Source organism: Barbus barbus (assembly GCF_936440315.1).
Source record: "Barbus barbus genome assembly, chromosome: 44".
In the NCBI taxonomy this organism is placed as follows: domain Eukaryota; kingdom Metazoa; phylum Chordata; class Actinopteri; order Cypriniformes; family Cyprinidae; genus Barbus; species Barbus barbus.
In genome coordinates, this window is record NC_136722.1 from 22,558,928 (window position 1) to 22,577,500 (window position 18,573).

Below are 18,573 nucleotides of genomic sequence, written 5' to 3' on the forward strand. Positions count from 1 at the left end.
GTTCCTATCAAAATAAACGTCAGGGGTCCAAATTAATAGGATTTTTTTTTAAAAAGTTAGAAAAACAGGGAAAACAACAACATATGTAGATACATGATTACACTTTTTAAATTGAAAAAGTGATCAAATAAAATAATCACTATCAATACAAATTCAGCCCATTTTAACGCTCCTTTGCACTGACTTTGAATTTGTTTTCTACTATAAGGTTAAAAGTAAATTGTATGAGTAACAAATGTAAGCTTCTTCACTGTTTGTAAAGAATGATCAAATATCCCAATTTATAAATTACGCAATTCCCTAATATATAAAATCAACTCAATCATCTGGCTTCTATCATTTTTAGCTTCAGAGAACTAAACTGTATTATTTTATAAAAGAACAACTCGAGGGATTTTAAGCCTTTGTCCTGCTAGTGAAGCTTAAGAAAGATCCACCTGTAGTCATTACCATGAGTAAATTAATATAATTCAATCAAAATACATATACATACATAAAATCATTCTAAAAAATATTAAAATGAGATGGAATACTATGACCGGGCAAACAATCTGAATTATTACACTTGTGTTTTAAAAACAAATGAATCATATTCATTCTGCACAGTGTTGTGCAAAACCAGCGACTTCTTTGAAATCATCTGCCGTTTATCAATGTCATGCATGTAAACCTCTTTAAAATGCACATGAACACACTGAATCAGGAAAATACTCTCTCTTTGAAAATAGCTGACATGATGTAGGGGTTAAAGGGAGATTTCGGTGACAAAGTCATGATGTTTTTCAACCTGAGATTCAAAAGTCGTCGCCTCACCACCGAGGCATTGCTTACAGTAGAAAAGTTCACACGTCTTCCTATATGTTCTAGGAAGAAGTACTTGTACTGATTTTGCAATTGTGCGCTGGACTACATGGCTTCCACTAAACGGTGAGTCCTAAAATAGGCTGCAACCTAAACCTGAGAGAACAGTTTAGATGTCTTTCAATGCATCAGGCATCAGCTACTCTGCAGGCTTATTAAAATACGTCAAACTGGCCGTGAGGGTTAGATATCAGTGTCTAACTTAGCATCCTATACCTCCTGTGCCAATGTTTGCCAATTCAAACCAAGACTCTGATCAAAAAGAGCCTTTAAAACATCCTAAGGTCGGTTTCTGTTCTCTCACTTCATTTTTGCACTGTTTGGCATGGTGAAAAAGTCTTCTAAGTCCAGTCCTCTTCTCAAATGTCAGTATTTTAAAACTGAGCTCTATGTCCACATCCTGTCAGGTTGAGCGATTGCCGCTTACAAAGTTGTAGACCAAAAACTGAGAGGTTCCACAGTAATGTGTTGCGAAGAGTTTGCCGTCAGGCGTGGGATCGGAGAAGGCAATTTCGTCTTTACTTAGATGAGACCCATAGATGAAATTATTCCTGGAGAAAAAGACAAATAAACATTTAAAAATGTATTGTATTTAACACTTTAAAACTGTAGAAAGATTTGTAGAAATCTGCAGATTTTTATAATACAGAAATAAACTGTAATAATGTGAAATGTGTAACATTGTCCTCTGGTTTGATCCAGGTCTCTGTCAGGGCCATGAGGTTTAACCTTGAATGACTAGTAATGGAAGTAATGAAATCAGCTTTGTTGACAGCAGACTGACAATTCCAGAGACCAATAGTACAAGAAAGTAATGTATTAGCAGACATAGACATAATATGTGTGTGTACTGTGTATATTTATTATGTATATATAAATACACACATACAGTAAATATTTTGAAAATAATTATGTGTATTTCTATGTATATATTTATATTCATATAATTTATATTATATATAAATACATAAACATACATTTTTCTGAAATAAATGCATGCATGTGTATTTATATATACATAATAAATATACAGTACACACACATATATATTATGTAAACAAAAACTTTTATTTTGGATGCGATTAATCGTTTGACAGCACTAATTATAACACATTACATTTGTGGTTATAATTACTCTTTATTGACAAACTATTTTCCTGTTGACACTGTAAAGCTGCTTTGGCACAATCAGTATTATATTAAGCGCTATAAATAAAGGGCTTACTCATGGCTTACTCATAAAAAAACATTCAACCCTTTACCTGAGGCACTCGATCATGCGTGAGGCGATGCCTCTCCGTCTCATCATGCTGAACACCCAAATGCGACTGATGCCACAGAGCGCCGGCTCAGGTACAGTAGAGCAGCACCAGGCCCTCTGACGCTCGTACAAGACCTTCTCTCTTTCTGAACCCTCCGGCACGGACTCCTCTATAACCCTGTATCCCTGCACACATCAGCCAAACAAAACCATCAGGTGTAGAACAAACTAAGCAGAACACTACATACAGACGTAGCACCTTACAATGACTTTAATTAGCTGTTAAAAAGCCTCTATATGGAATATGCGTGTTTGTCACATTTTCTCTGCCAATTGAAAACCAGTGGAATTCTGATAAATGGGTTTAAATAATGTAAAATATTAAATTAGCTTAGAGTACTGCACTTTTATTGGTTTCTAAAAATTATGCATGAATTTAAAGATAAAATGCAAGATATACACCTATAAACATGCTATTAAACACCTGTATGCTCAGCTGACCTCTTGTATGTGCTCGGCGATAAGACAGCCTGCGACTTTCTTATCATTTGAAATGAAGAGGAAGGTTTTGGTCTGTGATGGGACTTTGGTCTCCACTTGCTGGAAGCCCAAGTCATTGTCCACCATTTCTCTGATCTCCTCAACCTCAAATCAAACCAGACAAATATTATAAACAGATATCATATGTATCAGGAATGCTTGAAATAGACAGTTTGAGGGCTAGTGAATGGAAGGATATGAGGAAGAGACAAGTACCTTTTTAAGTGCGTACTTAGGATCATCAGGGAGAACAAGAATAATCTTGCCATCAGGATACTCTCCCAGGATTCTCTCCTTCTTCCAGCCCTGGAACAGATATAACAATAATGATTTTGAGACATGGGTATATAGTTATTTTGAGACTGTAACCCCTATCCTAAAATGAAAATTAAGCAACACACAACTGTGTCTCTCAAATTTTACACTATATACAACACACATCATATGTTTATGTGAAGACAAGTATTTTTCAACTTTACTGTAATGTTGAATGGCTATATTTACTCATTTTATCCCAGAAATGAATGAAAAAAACGCCACTGAATAAGTATTTATAATACACCGCCTTTTATGCTGTTTCTACATCAATTTTTGAGAGTCGCGGGTAAAAATATATTTATTATTACTAATTCCAATGTTAGGTGCAATGTGTAATGAAGTAGTTAATTTGTTTTTTAATCTTTTTTTTTATTCTACAGTAAGTGTTCATTTATTTTTTATTTTTTAAACACTGATCTTCTAAGAATACATTAAAGAAATAAAACCACTCCAGGTTGTGTTTACTGCTGACAGATCTGACTGAAACAACATCTTTATGGTATGGTAGATAACTTTGAATAACATAAGTATGTGTATAGGACGCAACAGTTTCTCTCTTGACTCACCACATATCTGACAGCGCTGATGAACTGGTTGTGGAAGAGGAGGTGTTGGGATTCGTCCTCTGGGCTGGTAGGAGAGTACAGCATCCCACACACGTTACACGTCACCGCACCAAATGACTTCTGACCAGCATCCTGTAAAGCACAAAAACAGCCTTCACCAAATACTAATGTCTTCGTTTATTAGGTGTAACTGTTTATTCCAAAACATAATAATATTTCTGACAAGTATTTGCATTTAGGTCTATAATTTAAAAAAAGCTTCAGAATGAAATAAGGAAATTATGATTAATTAATCCATATGGGGATGGGGATAAATTAACCTAAACAAATACACAAAGGTTGTTTGGATATAACTAGGGATGTACCAATACCATTTTTTTCCATTACTCGTCCGATACCGATTCTTTTATTTTTGGTACTTGCCGATAAAGATATTTTCATTGCATTTGTACATTTTTTAAATATTGGGAACAGAAACCAAAAGAGTATAAAGTTAGTAGGTTAACTTCAATTATCAAATAGATACAGTCAAACCAAAATTTATTCAGACACCTTCAACATTTCTCACAATATCATAGTTTATTCACTATAGTTTAGAAAATGGTAATAAAATATGACAAGAACTCAGAGTTAAACTGTGTCAGAACAAATTCAGCTTGATAATGTCAGATAACTTTGATAGAAAGCTATGTAATGGATTACAATCAACCAAAAATTATTCATACAGCTGTTAGTTTGACAATATTTACACAACTATCAATACTTTGTCGCGCCACCCCTTAAAGGGGTCATATGGCGTTGCTAAAAAGAACATTATTTTGTGAATTTGGTGCAATGCAATGTGTTTATGCGGTTTAAGGTTAAAAAAATACATTACTTTCCACATATTGCAACTCTATGCTCCGCCTTTCTGAAAACGCGTAGATTTTTATAAAAATTAATCGTTCTGAGAAGCGAGGCGTGCTCTGATCGGCCAGCTATCCAGTGCGTTATCATTGGCCGAATACCTCAAGCATGAGACGCAAATGTTACGCCCCTTACCGTATTGTGATGGCGTGTCCCGGTGCAACGACAAAAAATCAATAAAACCCATTATAAACGAGGCATTTGTTGCATCCAGTGGGGACATAATTACTGATTATAATGACTTATACTGTCTTTTTACGCGACGCCTTGCATCACGCCGCGTAAACATTACCATGTCTGCATTTGTGATCGGAGAAAAGACAAACAACAATCACTACTCTACACAGCTCAAAACTCATAAATGAACTATAGTGTCCTGCACCCACTGAATCATTTTTGATTTTACTGTATATCCTTCGGTTATTTTAACACTTAATTATTTCCATTAAAATATATTTTACAAGTTTTTGTTACTTTCACTGTTCATTTTTTTTTGCTTTATGGTACATCATCTTTAATTTAATAGCATTAGAGCTGCTCCATTGCAGCGGCTCAGTACTGTAATCATGCGTTTTTCTGTAATAATGCAGGGAACCACTCGTTATAAATCTCCTAACTGTGATATTTTCAGAAATAGAAGTCGCTTTTTTTTCATCTGAAACGTGCTGCGATTTACATTCCAAAGCCGCTCATTTAATGCAGAAACACTCATGAAGCAAGCAAAATATGCGTTGCGCGTATTGTACTGGTGCAGAATGAGAGGAACAAGTACAGTACAGCCTAGCTCATTTCACACAGGCTGCTAGTTTCACTTTCGCCAGAAAGTCGTGTATGCTTGAGGTAGAAAATAAATGATGTTTATAGTGAATGCCCCTATGAATGGTCTTGTATTGAAGATTTAGTTTTAATCCAAATGATGCATGCTAAGTGAGCGAATCACACAACAGAAGTGTGCTCTCTCTCTCTCCCTCCCTGTTAAGTAACTTGTGCATTGTTCTACTTACTTGTTTTTGACATATCAGACCGAACTACAAACTTTCCAGTGATGTCTGTGAGAAAGGGATATTCACTCGACGAGCTTGAGCATCTGCGCCACCGTGCGCTCAATCCACTCAGCGTGCTTTGCTTATCAGATCGCGCACATCAGCTACACAAGCGTTAATACTGAATGTTTAACATTATATTCATTGCATACATATACTTCGTAGACATCCTTAATCTCTAGCAACTCCATTCTGCTGTCTGTTGTTCTGTTGTCAGCGTTTCTTTGTCTGAATATAGCACTTATCACATGCTGTGTGGTATTGGGGCATTTTTTCGAGTACGAGTACAGGAGCTCAGTATCGGGCCCGATGCATCCCTAGATATAACGGACTTACATTGCCGGACTGTGCTGCTGTACTAGCAGGTTTGGGACTGGTTTTGTCTTCTTTCTTCGGTTCTGCTCCAGGTTCAACACTAGAATTTTCCCTGAAATGATAACAGAAATAATTGATTTTTCAGGCGAATTAAACTAAATGACTTACTTATAGTTGCATATTAAACTGAGATATGAGAAAGCATTTTAACAAAAAATGACACTTCAACATGATATTCTTCTTTTTTCACAGACCTGAAAGTAGTTTTTACTTTTCAAATCTTTAATGAAAGTCTTTTGAATTACCGGTCGCTGTTTTCTGTTTGCGTCTTTTGATCAGGTTCTTGCTGGGGAGAGAGTTTCGGCTTATTATCTGTGAACACATGCACCACAAAGTAGGTAAAATAAATAAATAAATAGATATGCATTATTACACATACTGCCAAAGATAATTCCTTTAGCATGTGTTTAACACTTTAACGCATTCATTATCTGGGTAAGATAAGATCCACAAGTGGCAATTATGAAACTAGTATTGCAAGACAGAGAAAAGTCAGGTTTTTTTGTGTTTGATTTAAAAACAGACGAATCAAATATTGTTTACCTGCAGCAGTGGAGACGCATGGCTTTCTCTCCACTGCTGGTTTGGGCTGCACTTTAGCCGATGAAGAGGACTGCTCTGGTTTGGCCTGTGAGAATGACACATTTTGTAATCAATTGTAGTGGTTGTTTAGAGTGTAAGCATGAAAACATTTCATAAAGAGAATATATATTTCATTCAAATAATGTGTAGAATATATTTAAGACTATAAATTGTAAGTCTGACAGCTAACGAAAAGAAATAGTACATCCTTCCTCAACAACCTTGAGTAGAATTTGAGGTATCATTAAGGTATCAATTCAAAATTATTTGCTGAGGTTTAATAATCAGGGATGAGGCTCTGATGTAATCCCTACTTTATAAATTACTCTACCATTCAAAATTTTGAAGTTATGTATGATTTTTTTTTTTTTAAGAAGTCTCTTATGCTCACCAAGGCTGCATTTACTTGATCAAAATGCAGTAAATATTGTGAAATATTATTATAATTTAAATTATTTTTCTAATTGAATATTTTTTTAAATGTAATTTATTCCTGTGATCAAAGCTGAATTTTCAGCATCCAGTCTTCAGTGTCACATGATCCTTCAGAAAATCCTTCAGGGATTCGTCCTCTGGGCTGGTAGGAGAGTATAGCATCCCACACACGTTACACGCATTGCATTATAACAAATAAAAATGTTTTTTGGCAATGTGTTTTAATGCATTGCACATTTAACTCCTTACTGACCTCAAACTCTTGAACGGTTCTGTATGCGTGTCTGCATGAATGTTTCACCTCATTTTTGGGTGCTACTGGTTTGCTCGTCTCCTCTTCAAGACCATCGAGCTCAAAGTCATCTGGTGAATACTTCCGTCTGGGAGTGTAGGGTTTATACTCCACTACTGGTTTGGGTTTGGGGCTGGTGATTCCATTAGGCATGGGTGGCGCCTGAGCCGGAAGTGCCCTCCTGGGTTCATTGGAGCCCACTTTGGGCACGCTTTCCAGCACAGGAACCTGTGCAGGAGTGGTGGCTGGGCTTGGCGAGACCGATGGAGCGTCAGTCTCCTCGGAAGAACCAACCTGACTTGCCTGATCCGACTTAAGCTTCCTAACACGGGTCCAAGTCAACTTATCCCGCTGAAGCTCCACCTGCCTGAGCCTCTGATAGCGGGAGAGTTTCTTCTTCTCCTGGGTCTTGAGTGGCAAAGACAACTGGCTGAGGAAAAAACGTTTCTTAGGAGTACCATCCTCAGGTTTGGAATCATCAGTCTCAACACTAGAAGTTTCGGGGGGAGCGGCATTTTCAGACTCCTCTTTTTCAGTTTCGCAAACCTCCGTAGATTCACTCGCCTCCTGTTGTTGCTCAATATTTTTCTCATCTGAAGTTCCCGGAGCATCGGATGCAATATCATCTGCGATTTCTTCACAGAGAGCAAGGAGGTTGAGCTGTCGAGGTTGGGGTTTCTTAGCGGCAGCCGCCCTTTCTTCAGCTAAAGCCGCTAGACGTGCCTTCGTCCGAGCCTGCGGGTTCATGGCCTGCTTTTTAGGAAGCCCTTGCGAGGAGTCCGTCGCACTTTCCTGGGGCAAAGAGGGCGAAGTAGTGACCTCCTTACACGTCACAGCTTCACCTGTTTGTTTTTTCACCGTTTCCTCCTCCTCCAAATCCTCATAAGTTTCAATCTCCACCACACAATGTTCAATCTCAATATCGTCATCCAGAAATGCTTCTGAATCCGGGAGAAACACTTTTACGCTGTCCTGCAGGGAACACGTGTTCACGACTTCTAACTCATCCATGTCGGAAATGTCTTTACCGGCGAAGGAGTGTTTCGTGATGCTGGTTTCTTGGATGACTTTGAAAAGCGCCTCTAGAGGGGGAGGAGATTTGCTCATTACATCTACTTTTGCATCCACACTCACTGTAATTTTCTCAATAGGGTCAGTCGGAAGCTCCTTATGCTCTTCGACTTTGCTCACTCGAGGTTCGTGAAGCGACTGCAGATCGCTTATATTAGCCACGTGGATTTTGTCAGGTTTGGGTAACGTTATCTCCTCACTTTGAAGGTCATGCAATCGTCCATAATTGTGCTCTATTTGCACAGGAAACACGGTTGCGACTGTTTTAATCGTTTCAGAGATGGATGGCTTTTCTTTCTTTACTCTTGAAACATATTTCTTGTTTCCTTTCTTCAAGACAGACATATTTTGAGATTTTTTATCTCCAGTGACTTTCGGCTTCCCCTCATCTTTCCGTCGTCTTCCTCTCGTGCCCTTCTTTTGTGGCGTTTTCAAGCGAGACGACCGTCGAACAGGTTTTCCGTTTTCTTCCCTCGGCTGTGCTTGATGTTTCTGCTTAGACGACTGAGTTTCCAACGCTTTGTTTTTTGGAGGTCTTCCTCTCAAAGACTTCTTGGGCATCTGAGTTTTATCTGACTCCACGAGACTTTGATCTATCTTTGTTTTCTTTACTTCAGGTTCAGAAGAAGACATCTTTCTTTTCTGCCCAGGCATCCTAGGGAGAAATGACAAAGCAAGTTACATGCAAGAACAAAACCGATAATTTGTGTTTTTAAATAAATTAATGTGATTATGTTTGCTTCAAAACAAATCTTTGTGTAAAATATATTTAAGTACCGGTCAATAATAAAATTAAATATAAAACAATCTTGCAGAAAGAAACAAAAACCAGATTAACACAAATACTAAATACAGAAAATGAGCAGCTGTCATTCATCAGAACGGATTTCTTAAGTGACAGCTGAGGCAATTTTCTGACATTTAACTTACAATAAACGCTCCTACAATCTGTAATAACAATAACCGTACTATCTATATTCGTAGTGTATTCAAATAACGCAACATAAATCATATAATCTTCAGTTTTTAACACACATCGACATGTCAACAGCTCAGATCAGAGTCTCTGCTTCTCCAAAGATGAGAAGTATGAAGTAAACATGAGTTATTTGTTCTCACTTTCAGTGTATAATAACATGCTATGATGATTTGAACAGTATATAAAAAGCATTAAATAAACTAATCATATTTTTCAAGTGTCTCATCAGTCTGACGAGAAGAAAGTTAGCAGAGCTGGCTAACTCCGTTAGCTGTCTCCTTATAAAGCCAACGACATTCACTACTGTCGATTACAAGTAAGTAAATAAGATTTACATATAGCTATTATGACAGGTAGAAAAAGGCAGTATTAATGTACAGTGCCGAACTTACCTATCTTTTCCTGTTTCTAAACAACAGCTGTTTTCCGCTGTGTGGAGCAAAGTTTAGTCTCACTTCCGGTGCTGAGTCTTCTTCGGCGAATATTCCATGTTACCGTCCGATTAAACAACACCTACTGGACTAGAAGATATATAGAAATATAATTTCACTATTTACCTATAAAGTAGAAAATTATTATTGCTTTGTAATGTTAAATTATTAATATGTTTTAACGTATATTAAAAAAAATTATAATAATTAAAAAATAAATATATATATATACATGTTTACGTGCGTGTGTGTGTGTGTGTGTCATAATGTATACACTAATTTTCTAATAATGTAATGTATTTTTTATTTTATAAACATATCAATAATAAATTAATAATTGTAATAATAATAACTATTAAATAATTATTTAAAATTAATATTTGATATTTTTACATATAGTGCTTTTTTTTTTACTACCTATTAGTTACTCTATACAGTTGCATATAAATTACAATATATACATGCATACATTCATTCGTAGATAGATTGATAGATAGATAGATAGATAGATAGATAGATAGATAGATAGATAGATAGATAGATAGATAGATAGACAGACAGACAGACAGACAGACAGACAGACAGACAGACAGATAGATAGCTATACTATTTAAATCGCTATACATGTATTTTTGTGTGTGTGTGTGTGTGTGTGTGTGTGTGTGTGTGTGTGATATAATGTATACATTATTTTTCTAATGATATATTGTATTTTTTATTTTTAGAAAAATACTAATAAGAAATTAATAATTTTTTAAATAATAATAACTATTGTTTTTTGTTGTTGTTTTTTCATGTGTGTTTTTTTTTAAATATAGTGTAATTCTTTTACTACCTATTAGAGTTATTTTATCCAGTTGCATATCCAGTAAATATAAGATAAAATAAAGCGATTATATAGACCCATATATAAAGTTAAATAAAGTATTGTCTTTTGTTGTTATGGGCGCGTCTGAAGATTTCCTATGCATCTGTGTATGAAATAATGTCTGTGTATTTTTATGATTTATATGCTTATGTAATTGTATATGCATTGTTGTGATTAATTGTGGCTGGAATAATAATGTCGGCCAATCTGGTTTCGTCCGTTAAAGTTTTCAAATAACAATCGCAATAAATTATATAACAATAAGCAGATTCTAATGTACAGAATATCTATTTATTGTCTTCATGCTGTTTTGGCCACTAGATGTCAGTAACGCTCTTCTGATTGGCCGCAGCTGAACTCCCAGAATCCTCCGCGAGGCGCGGAATCCGAATGTTTACATGATGGAACGTTTCTATTTATAATATACTGGCCTGGTTCTCACTTGTGTGTAGAAGTGAGCAGACAGAAGGAGTCTGATCGACTGAGTGAGGATGAGTGCTCCTGATCTGAGCCCTGCTTCCAGCACATCTGCAGACTCCAGAGAGAAGCTCCAGGATCTGCTGAATGCAGTGAGAGACATCCATGACACTGCTCTGCAAGGTACAAGAGCTTTCTCTTCCTCTGCACAAGTAAAAACTGCATATTCTGTATCTGTTAAAATGATATTTCCTGACAGTTGCATTACCTATCAATGCAGTAGATATTTAAAAAGAATATATAATAAGACTTAAGATAGTTTTTACTGGTTTAATTAAATTGTAATAATCAAAAAGGATGTCTAATCAATTGAAAACAATACAGTATGTTTTTGCACTGACATCTGCTTTTCTCATTTTCAGAATTACAGGCAAAAATAACCAAATTGAAGAAAGAGCGCTGTCTGTAAGTTTAAGGCTTACTGTATAAGAATATATCATTAAAACATCCCATGAAGATTTTTTATAAATCAGTTTGACTTTTAAATAGACTGACAATTGGTTTGTGATTGCTGATGATCATTATTTTGATTAAAGTATTCTGTAATGTCAGATATGATCTCTAACTGTAATAATGCTGCTTTCCTCTCAGAGATGCTCAGAGACTGGGTGAATTTCACAGCAAGAACCAGCAGTTACGAGAACAACAGAAGATCCTGCAGGAGAAGATCAGACAGTTAGAGGACAGGTGCTCTGAAAAGCACATTTTTACCTTTTTAACACATAATGTTTTTGTTTTTTTCAAATTTTATCCTAAGTTGCCGTTTGTCTCTGTGTTTAGGGTGTGTTCTGGACCATGTGACCGTTGCGCTGTGACGGAGAAGCAGATTAAAAAGACCAACACTGAGTTTGAAGATACTAATCAGAAAAATCTGTCTGTCATCTCTGAACTTGGTGAGCATTTTTTATTTATTTATTGTATTGTGTCTCATCTGTGAGGGAATATCTACACCTTTATTACTATCAACCCATCTGCTGTAATGTGTGTTGGGGAGTTTAGAGGCAGAGAGGAAGACTCTGAAAGATGAAAACAGGAAACTGAGTCTTGAGCTGGAGCGACTTAGAAAGTCAGGGTGAGTCTCAAAGTCAAACGACAAAATACCTCCACATGTCTGTGGAGATGTGTAATGATAAAGTGCATCACATGAGCATCTGTTTTAAGTGGATGTCTCTGTATGTGTGTCTAGTTCTCCGCAGAATGTGTCTGAGGCCGAGGAGGGGATGATCCCAGACTCTCCTCACCGTCCGCTGTCCTTACCTGTTACCAGCAAGATGAAACGACGGAAAGAGCAGAACCACATCCGCTACGCTGAGACACCACTTTCACTCTCATACCCTGGTAAGACACTCATGAGAAATTTAAAATGAGAGAAAAAGGCCTCTGGCCTTTCATTAATATTTCCCAAAATTCCTTAGATTTGAAAGTATTGAGAGTTTTAATTATTACGTATATATACAAATTGCTATTCACTAATTTGTTTATTTGAAATATATATATATATATATATATATTCACTCACTCACTGGCCACTTTATTAGGTACACCTTGCTAGAACTGGGTTAGACCCCCTTTTGCCTTCAGAACTGCCTTAATTCTTCGTGGCATAGATTCAGCAAGGTGTTGGAAACATTCCTCAGAGATTTTGGTCCATATTGACATGATAGCATCACGCAGTTGCTGCAGATTTGTCGGCTGCACATCCATGATGCGAATCTCCCGTTCCACCACATCCCAAAGGTGCTCTATTGGATTGAGATCTGGTGACTGTGGAGGCCATTTGAGTAAAGTGAACTCATTGTCATGTTCAAGAAACCAGTCTAAGATGATTTGAGCTTTGTGACATGGTGCATTATCCTGCTGGAAGTAGCCATCAGAAGAGTCATAAAGGATGGACATGGTCAGCAACAATACTCAGGTAGGCTGTGGTGTTTAAACAATGCTCAATTGGTACTAAGGGGCCCAAAGTGTGCCAAGAAAATATCCCCCACACCATTACACCACCACCACTAACCTGAACCGTTGAGACAAGGCAGGATGGATCCATGCTTTCATGTTCTTTACGTCAAATTCTGACCCTTTGAGGTTCGTCAGACCAGGCAACGTTTTTCCAATCTTCTTTTGTCCAATTTTGGTGAGCCTGTGTGAATTGTAGCCTCCGTTTCCTGTTCTTAGCTGACAGGAGCGGCACCCGGTGTGGTCTTCTGCTGCTGTAGCCCATCTGCTTCAGGGTTCGACGTGTTGTGCGTTCAGAGATGGTATTCTGCATACCTTGGTTGTAACGAGTGGTTATTTGAGTTACTGTTGCCTTTCTATCATCTCTAACCAGTCTGCCCATTCTCCTCTGACCTCTGACATCAACAAGGCATTTTCGTCCACACAACTGCAGCTCACTGGATATTTTCTCTTTTTCGGATAATTCTCTGTAAACCCTAGAGATGGTTGTGTGTGAAAATCTCAGTAGATCAGCGGTTATTGAAATACTCAGACCAGCCCGTCTGGCACCAACAACCATTCCACGTTCAAAGTCACTTAAATCCCCTTTCTTCCCCCTTTATTCTGATGCTCGGTTTGAACTTCGGCAAGTCGTCTTCACCACATCTAGATGCCTAAATGCATTGAGTTGCTGCCATGTGATTGGCTGATTTTGTGTTACCAAGAAATTGAACAGGTGTACCTAATAAAGTGGCCGGTGAGTGTATATATACATATGTTTTAATTTAATACAAAAATGACATAATTTGTTTTATTTTTAATAATTTGCAGACCCCAGGCGAGAAGAGCTGTCTGTGCCCCTCAGCAGTAATGGCAGAGGTGTATTGGTAGCTGAGACATGTGAAATGGATGTCACTTGTATTGCAGGTATTATGAGCTGACCTTCATCTAGAATTTATATCATTAATACATACATATTATGTCTAACCAATAAGAAAACAGTCGATGTGAGTTTAAAGGTGTATTCCTTAAAACAAATGTAAATATGCATCTGTTAAAGATTTTAGACTTTAATTCAAATTTACATTTACTTTTGAAGTAGTATGTTTTAGATGATGATAACATGAATGTGTTTTTTTATTTTAGAGCCTCAAACAAAGAAACATTTCAGGACTGTGGTTCCTGAGACCTGCCGTATGGACGTCTGTCTGGAACAGGTTCTGCCTTATCTTCATCAATAGTTTGACACAATCTCAGTCATGTGTTATATCCCAAAATGCCATTTTAGATTTCATTTCAGCTGTGCATTTTGAAGATGACCATTTTTAGTTATACATGGGAAAACCCGCCAGTGTTTAGAAGTGTGTGTTCACGTCAAATGTGTTTTCCCTCTAGTTTGATGATGATGAAGATGATGATGATCTTCACGCTTCACCACACACTGAACGAAACCAACAACCTGAGTCACACGACTGCACAAACATGTAAAGAGACACTCTTAAATCCAAACAGACTTCCTTCTGAGCTCTTAATAATGACCGAACGGTATCTGGAGCAAATGCTTTAATATAGTAGCTATTTTTTCCAGAGTCACTGCAGTCCAGAATGACGATTCGCCGTCCGTTTTGCGTTGCCACCCGTTGGGTTCTCGAGAGCAGCAGCCACCTGCAGACGACTTTCCCCACATGCCTTCAAACACCAGCACAGATGTGCCAGTTAAAGGGAAACGAAAGCATACGGATGGCAGGAAAAGAGAGATTTCTGATTCCAGCCTGGATGATCCTGATGAAACCGAAATCAAGGGGATGATGTTTGCTTCCACTCCAACTAACAATCGTATAAAGAACAAGATTCAGGAAACAACGGTTAGACACAGACAGGTTATCACCCATTTTAAAACAGTTTTACATAAAATTAAAACGTTCGTGTTGGTTTTAACTGTTATATTTGTAGGATTCAAAGAAGAGGAAATGTTTAGACCAGCACACGCTTCGCAAAACTTCTCTTGAGAACCAAAACATGCCTTTTCCATACGGTAATACAGATCTATTATGAACAGTTTCCATTCATAGTTCTTGAGTAGTTCAGGTTGAATGGATTTGCTGATGGTCTTTATTTGTCACAGATCAGAGCTGGAGTGTTGATCCAGGAGCTGATTTGGATCAGTATGATACAGAGAGCTCTCCTCACCCAGAGGTACATATTTATGCTACCATTTAATAAGGTTTTCTGAAAGATTTTTATTTTTTAATTCAGCAAGGAAGCATTAAATTGATCAAAAGCAACAGCAAAGACATTAAATAATATTACAAAAGAATTTAAAATTAATGCTGTTCTTTTGAACTTTATCCATCAAAGAAGTCTGAAAAAAAGGTATCACGGGTTCCACAAAAATATGAAGCCGCACAACTAGCGTATATGATTTCTGAAGGATCATGTGACACCGAAGACTGGAGTAATGATGCTGAAAATACAAAATAAATTACATTTTAAAATATATTCATTTATTTTTGTAATCGTTGTTAATTGTAATAATGTTTTAGAATATTACTGTTTTTACTGTATTTTTGATCAAATAAATGGTGAGCATAAGAGACTTCTTTCAAAACCATTAAGAAAAACAAAAAGTCAAAATATAAAAATATGACATTTTTCCCCCAAATTGCATTAGGCCAGAGCAGACATAGAAACGATGGACACTGACTGTACGTTTGTGAGTCACAGTCTTCTCCAGAGAGGACAGAAGAGGACGGGACAATCCCAAACCACTGGTATTACATGAATGAACAACTGATTTGATTAGTTTTTTCAGATTAATGTCTGAACATCTGCATGTGATTGATCTACAGGAATTGGGCAAAAGGCAAACGACAGCCTTGCTGACATCTTCGATAAAACAGGATATGGAGAATATGAGTCGTGTCCACAGGAAGAGAGTTTTGATCCTAAACAAGACAGGACATACGAGGAGGAGAGAGAGGAAGATGATGATGAGGAAGAACAAGTGGTAGCAAGTAATGTTTTGCTTTCTTTTTCATAATTTCTGATTTTTTTTTTCTCTTCAAATGACAAAGAAAGTCTTCCAGTAGCGTTGCTGTATTTTGTCCTTCATCTTTTAAACCTTTTTAACAACCATGTTGTGATTGTTCAGATGAATTCCGCCGGCCTGCAGATCCGGAACGAATGACGTCTGACAATAATAGATCTAGCAGGTGAGCAATATATGATGCTTCTATTGGTAATAAATGTACTTGTTGAGCTGCTTTGGAAAGATTTATATTGTGAAAATCACTTGAGAGATAAGTTTGAGTTAGAAATAATGTTATGAGATACTATTATAGGTTTATATATATATATATATATATATAATGTTTTTTTATGTTTTGAATGATATTTGCATTTTTACTGTTTTAGCAAGCTTTACTAATTTTGATGTGTGTTTTTGGTATTTTTATAAGTTATTATTTTGTAAATGTGTATATTGATTTTAATAATTTTTTATTAATTAGTTATTTCAGGTTTTATTTTTAGTACTTCAAGTTAAACTAAATGAAAATGAGAAATGTTCAACTATCTGAAATGTTTCTTTATTTCATTTAATGTTTATTTTATTTCAAATCACATGTTTGGGTTTAGTTTTACTAAAGTTTTACCTTGGTTTGAAAGTTTTTTTTTTTTTCCATGCAAAGAACTTCAGATTGCAAAGTCCAGTTTTGAGACTGAAAACAGACTTGCGAGAAAAAGTCAGAATTGCGAGATATACTTGCAATTCTGAGAAAAAAAGTGTCAGTATTGTGAGTTTATATTTTGCGGTTCTGACTTTATTTCTCAGAATTGCGAGTTTATATCTCAGAATTATGACTTTTTAACTCGCAATTGCGAGTTTGTATCACGCAATTATGAGAGAAAAAAGTCAGAATTGTGAGGTAAAATGTCGCAATTACCTTTTAAATTTATTCAGTGGCAGAAACGGGCTTTCATACAAAGCTTTAAATGCATATGGTGCTAAAAAAAATACAGTGCCTTGAAGTCAACAAAACAAATGAATAAAAATGCTTCAAATAATAAAATTATTAGCAAAGAAAATGATTCATTTTAAAGACATTTGTACATGTTTTGCTTTCTGTTCCAGGAATAAGTATTTTGCTTGTGTGGATGTTGTGCGTAAGAAAGACGAAAGGAGAAAACTGAAAGGTCACTCTTGTAAAGAGTGTGAAAATGTGAGTCAGTTTATACACAATATGACCAAATATATCTCCTTCCTCTAAATAATGATAGCTTTTGATAATGTATAGTGTTGTACTTAAGAGCATTCTGTTGTTTCAGTACTATGCAGACCTTCCAGAAGAAGAAAAACAGAAAAAACTGTCTTCCTGTTCACGTCATCGCTACCGTTACATCCCACCTTCCACTCCAGAGAACTTCTGGGAAGTGGGTTTCCCGTCAACACAGACCTGTGTGGAAAGAGGTACTGCATTATGTCTTTTTGACAATTGGCGAAACGTTGAAATCTTGCACTATTAAGAACTATATAACACTAATGCTACATTACATTTGTACAAATGCATTGTTTCCAAGCACATACAGTGACTATGAGACTTTTAATTTATAGACTTCCTGTGAAAGGAAGAATGACATGTTTTTTTGATCAATTTATCTTGGTTATTGAAGCATTTAGACAACATGTTTTGCTCTCAACAGGCTACATGAAAGAGGACGACCAGCCAGATGTGCGGATACGCAGGAGACGGCCGTACCTTGCCATGTTCTCGCCGAAAGCCACGTCACAAAAACATCAGCACTGAGTGCATCCATTATGTTCAGATATGATTTAAAAACCACACTAAATGGATGAATATTTAATTCTGTCTGCTCATGTCCTGAATTATAGCTGCTTACTTTACTCTCCTGAAGGAAACACGATGCATTAAGAGCCGGGGGGTGAAAACTTTTGAACAGGATGAAGATGTCCACATTTTTATTATTTTGTTGAAATATCATATTCAACTGTATGTACTTTTATGTGTACATGTGTCATTTGTGAGTAATTAAGTGTCCTCCGATTTTATGAAATGACCTCGATTAATAAACAAACCTCGTTTTGTCTATAAGAAAAGAACTGCATAAATTGTTGGACGTTTTGTACACTTGATTTTGACTAATTTGTACAAATTTGTTTTTAAGTGCATTTGTTTTCAGTTCATCCAAGCACATGATTGTGCTACATTTAGCAAACAGGGTGGAGAAAATATTTAGTTGACAATAAAAATCTCCTTTCTACCTTTTATATAATTGTACGTTTTTTAAATTCACCCTATAACGTATTCTGAATAGTGCATATTTTTAGACCTTTATAGTTCATTATTTTCAGAATAATAAGTAAAAACTCCTCTCTTCTCCTGGTCAAATTTACAGTAACAACATGAGGATTAAAATAAATTTCTGGTACTGTGCCCAAAGAAAGCTTTGTTCCTGAAACAAAACCAGTTGAACGCCACTGACTTTCACTATTTATGTGTTGTGAGGAAAACCACGTGTGACTCTTGAAGTGTGCTTCAGTTCAGGAGAGCGTTTTCTGTGTTAACGGCTCTGTCAGGTTTTCTTACCTTTTGAGATGGATCGCAGACAGAGGCAGG

The 18,573-nt window shown here is 36.5% G+C and overlaps 2 protein-coding genes across 5 annotated transcripts in view; one reads left to right on the plus strand and one right to left on the minus strand.

The window, feature by feature from the left end:
- Positions 1–34: 34 nt before the first annotated feature.
- On the minus strand, positions 35–9,708 carry LOC306863317 (uncharacterized protein). Of its 2 annotated transcripts, none has more exons than XM_079406571.1 (10): positions 9,622–9,708; positions 7,189–8,905; positions 6,414–6,498; positions 6,116–6,182; positions 5,832–5,922; positions 3,547–3,678; positions 2,879–2,968; positions 2,624–2,767; positions 2,124–2,308; positions 35–1,412 (listed from the first exon to the last, which is right to left on the minus strand). In XM_079406571.1, the coding sequence occupies exons 2-10, from the start codon at positions 8,902–8,904 to the stop codon at positions 1,265–1,267; spliced, it is 2,658 nt and encodes an 885-aa protein (XP_079262697.1). In that variant the 5' UTR covers position 8,905; positions 9,622–9,708; the 3' UTR covers positions 35–1,264. The 2 variants fall into 2 exon arrangements, 1 of the variants encoding a protein (XP_079262697.1); XR_013783670.1 differs by having other exon boundaries at positions 450–1,412; positions 2,607–2,767; positions 9,622–9,705.
- A 1,188-nt stretch (positions 9,709–10,896) lies between these two features.
- The window catches only part of LOC306863319 (DNA endonuclease RBBP8-like), a 7,903-nt gene continuing 226 nt past the window's right edge, over positions 10,897–18,573 (plus strand). The window contains exons 1-18 of one of the 3 annotated variants that reach the window (XM_079406573.1): positions 10,897–11,128; positions 11,368–11,410; positions 11,597–11,692; positions 11,786–11,898; positions 12,005–12,077; positions 12,192–12,343; positions 13,769–13,864; positions 14,084–14,154; positions 14,333–14,421; positions 14,526–14,817; positions 14,891–14,972; positions 15,063–15,133; positions 15,609–15,708; positions 15,787–15,951; positions 16,089–16,149; positions 17,070–17,157; positions 17,264–17,405; positions 17,639–18,223. In XM_079406573.1, coding sequence (XP_079262699.1) covers positions 11,020–11,128; positions 11,368–11,410; positions 11,597–11,692; positions 11,786–11,898; positions 12,005–12,077; positions 12,192–12,343; positions 13,769–13,864; positions 14,084–14,154; positions 14,333–14,421; positions 14,526–14,817; positions 14,891–14,972; positions 15,063–15,133; positions 15,609–15,708; positions 15,787–15,951; positions 16,089–16,149; positions 17,070–17,157; positions 17,264–17,405; positions 17,639–17,742 — 1,947 coding nt within the window. In that variant the 5' untranslated portion in view covers positions 10,897–11,019 and the 3' untranslated portion in view covers positions 17,743–18,223. Of the gene's footprint in view, positions 11,129–11,367; positions 11,411–11,596; positions 11,693–11,785; positions 11,899–12,004; positions 12,078–12,191; positions 12,344–13,768; positions 13,865–14,083; positions 14,155–14,332; positions 14,422–14,525; positions 14,818–14,890; positions 14,973–15,062; positions 15,134–15,608; positions 15,709–15,786; positions 15,952–16,088; positions 16,150–17,069; positions 17,158–17,263; positions 17,406–17,638 lie in introns of all 3 variants that reach the window. The other 2 variants (XR_013783671.1, XM_079406574.1) reach the window with 2 other exon arrangements.

Excerpts from the sequence above, each read along its gene's own strand:
- LOC306863317 (XM_079406571.1), bottom strand. The coding sequence starts at position 8,904 with ATGCCTGGGCAGAAAAGAAAGATGTCTTCTTCTGAACCTGAAGTAAAG. Across the intron at positions 5,923-6,115 it reads CAAACAGAAAACAGCGACCG|GGAAAATTCTAGTGTTGAAC; the intron begins GTAATTCAAAAG and ends TTATCATTTCAG. Across the intron at positions 3,679-5,831 it reads CAGCAGCACAGTCCGGCAAT|GATGCTGGTCAGAAGTCATT; the intron begins GTAAGTCCGTTA and ends TGTGCTTTACAG.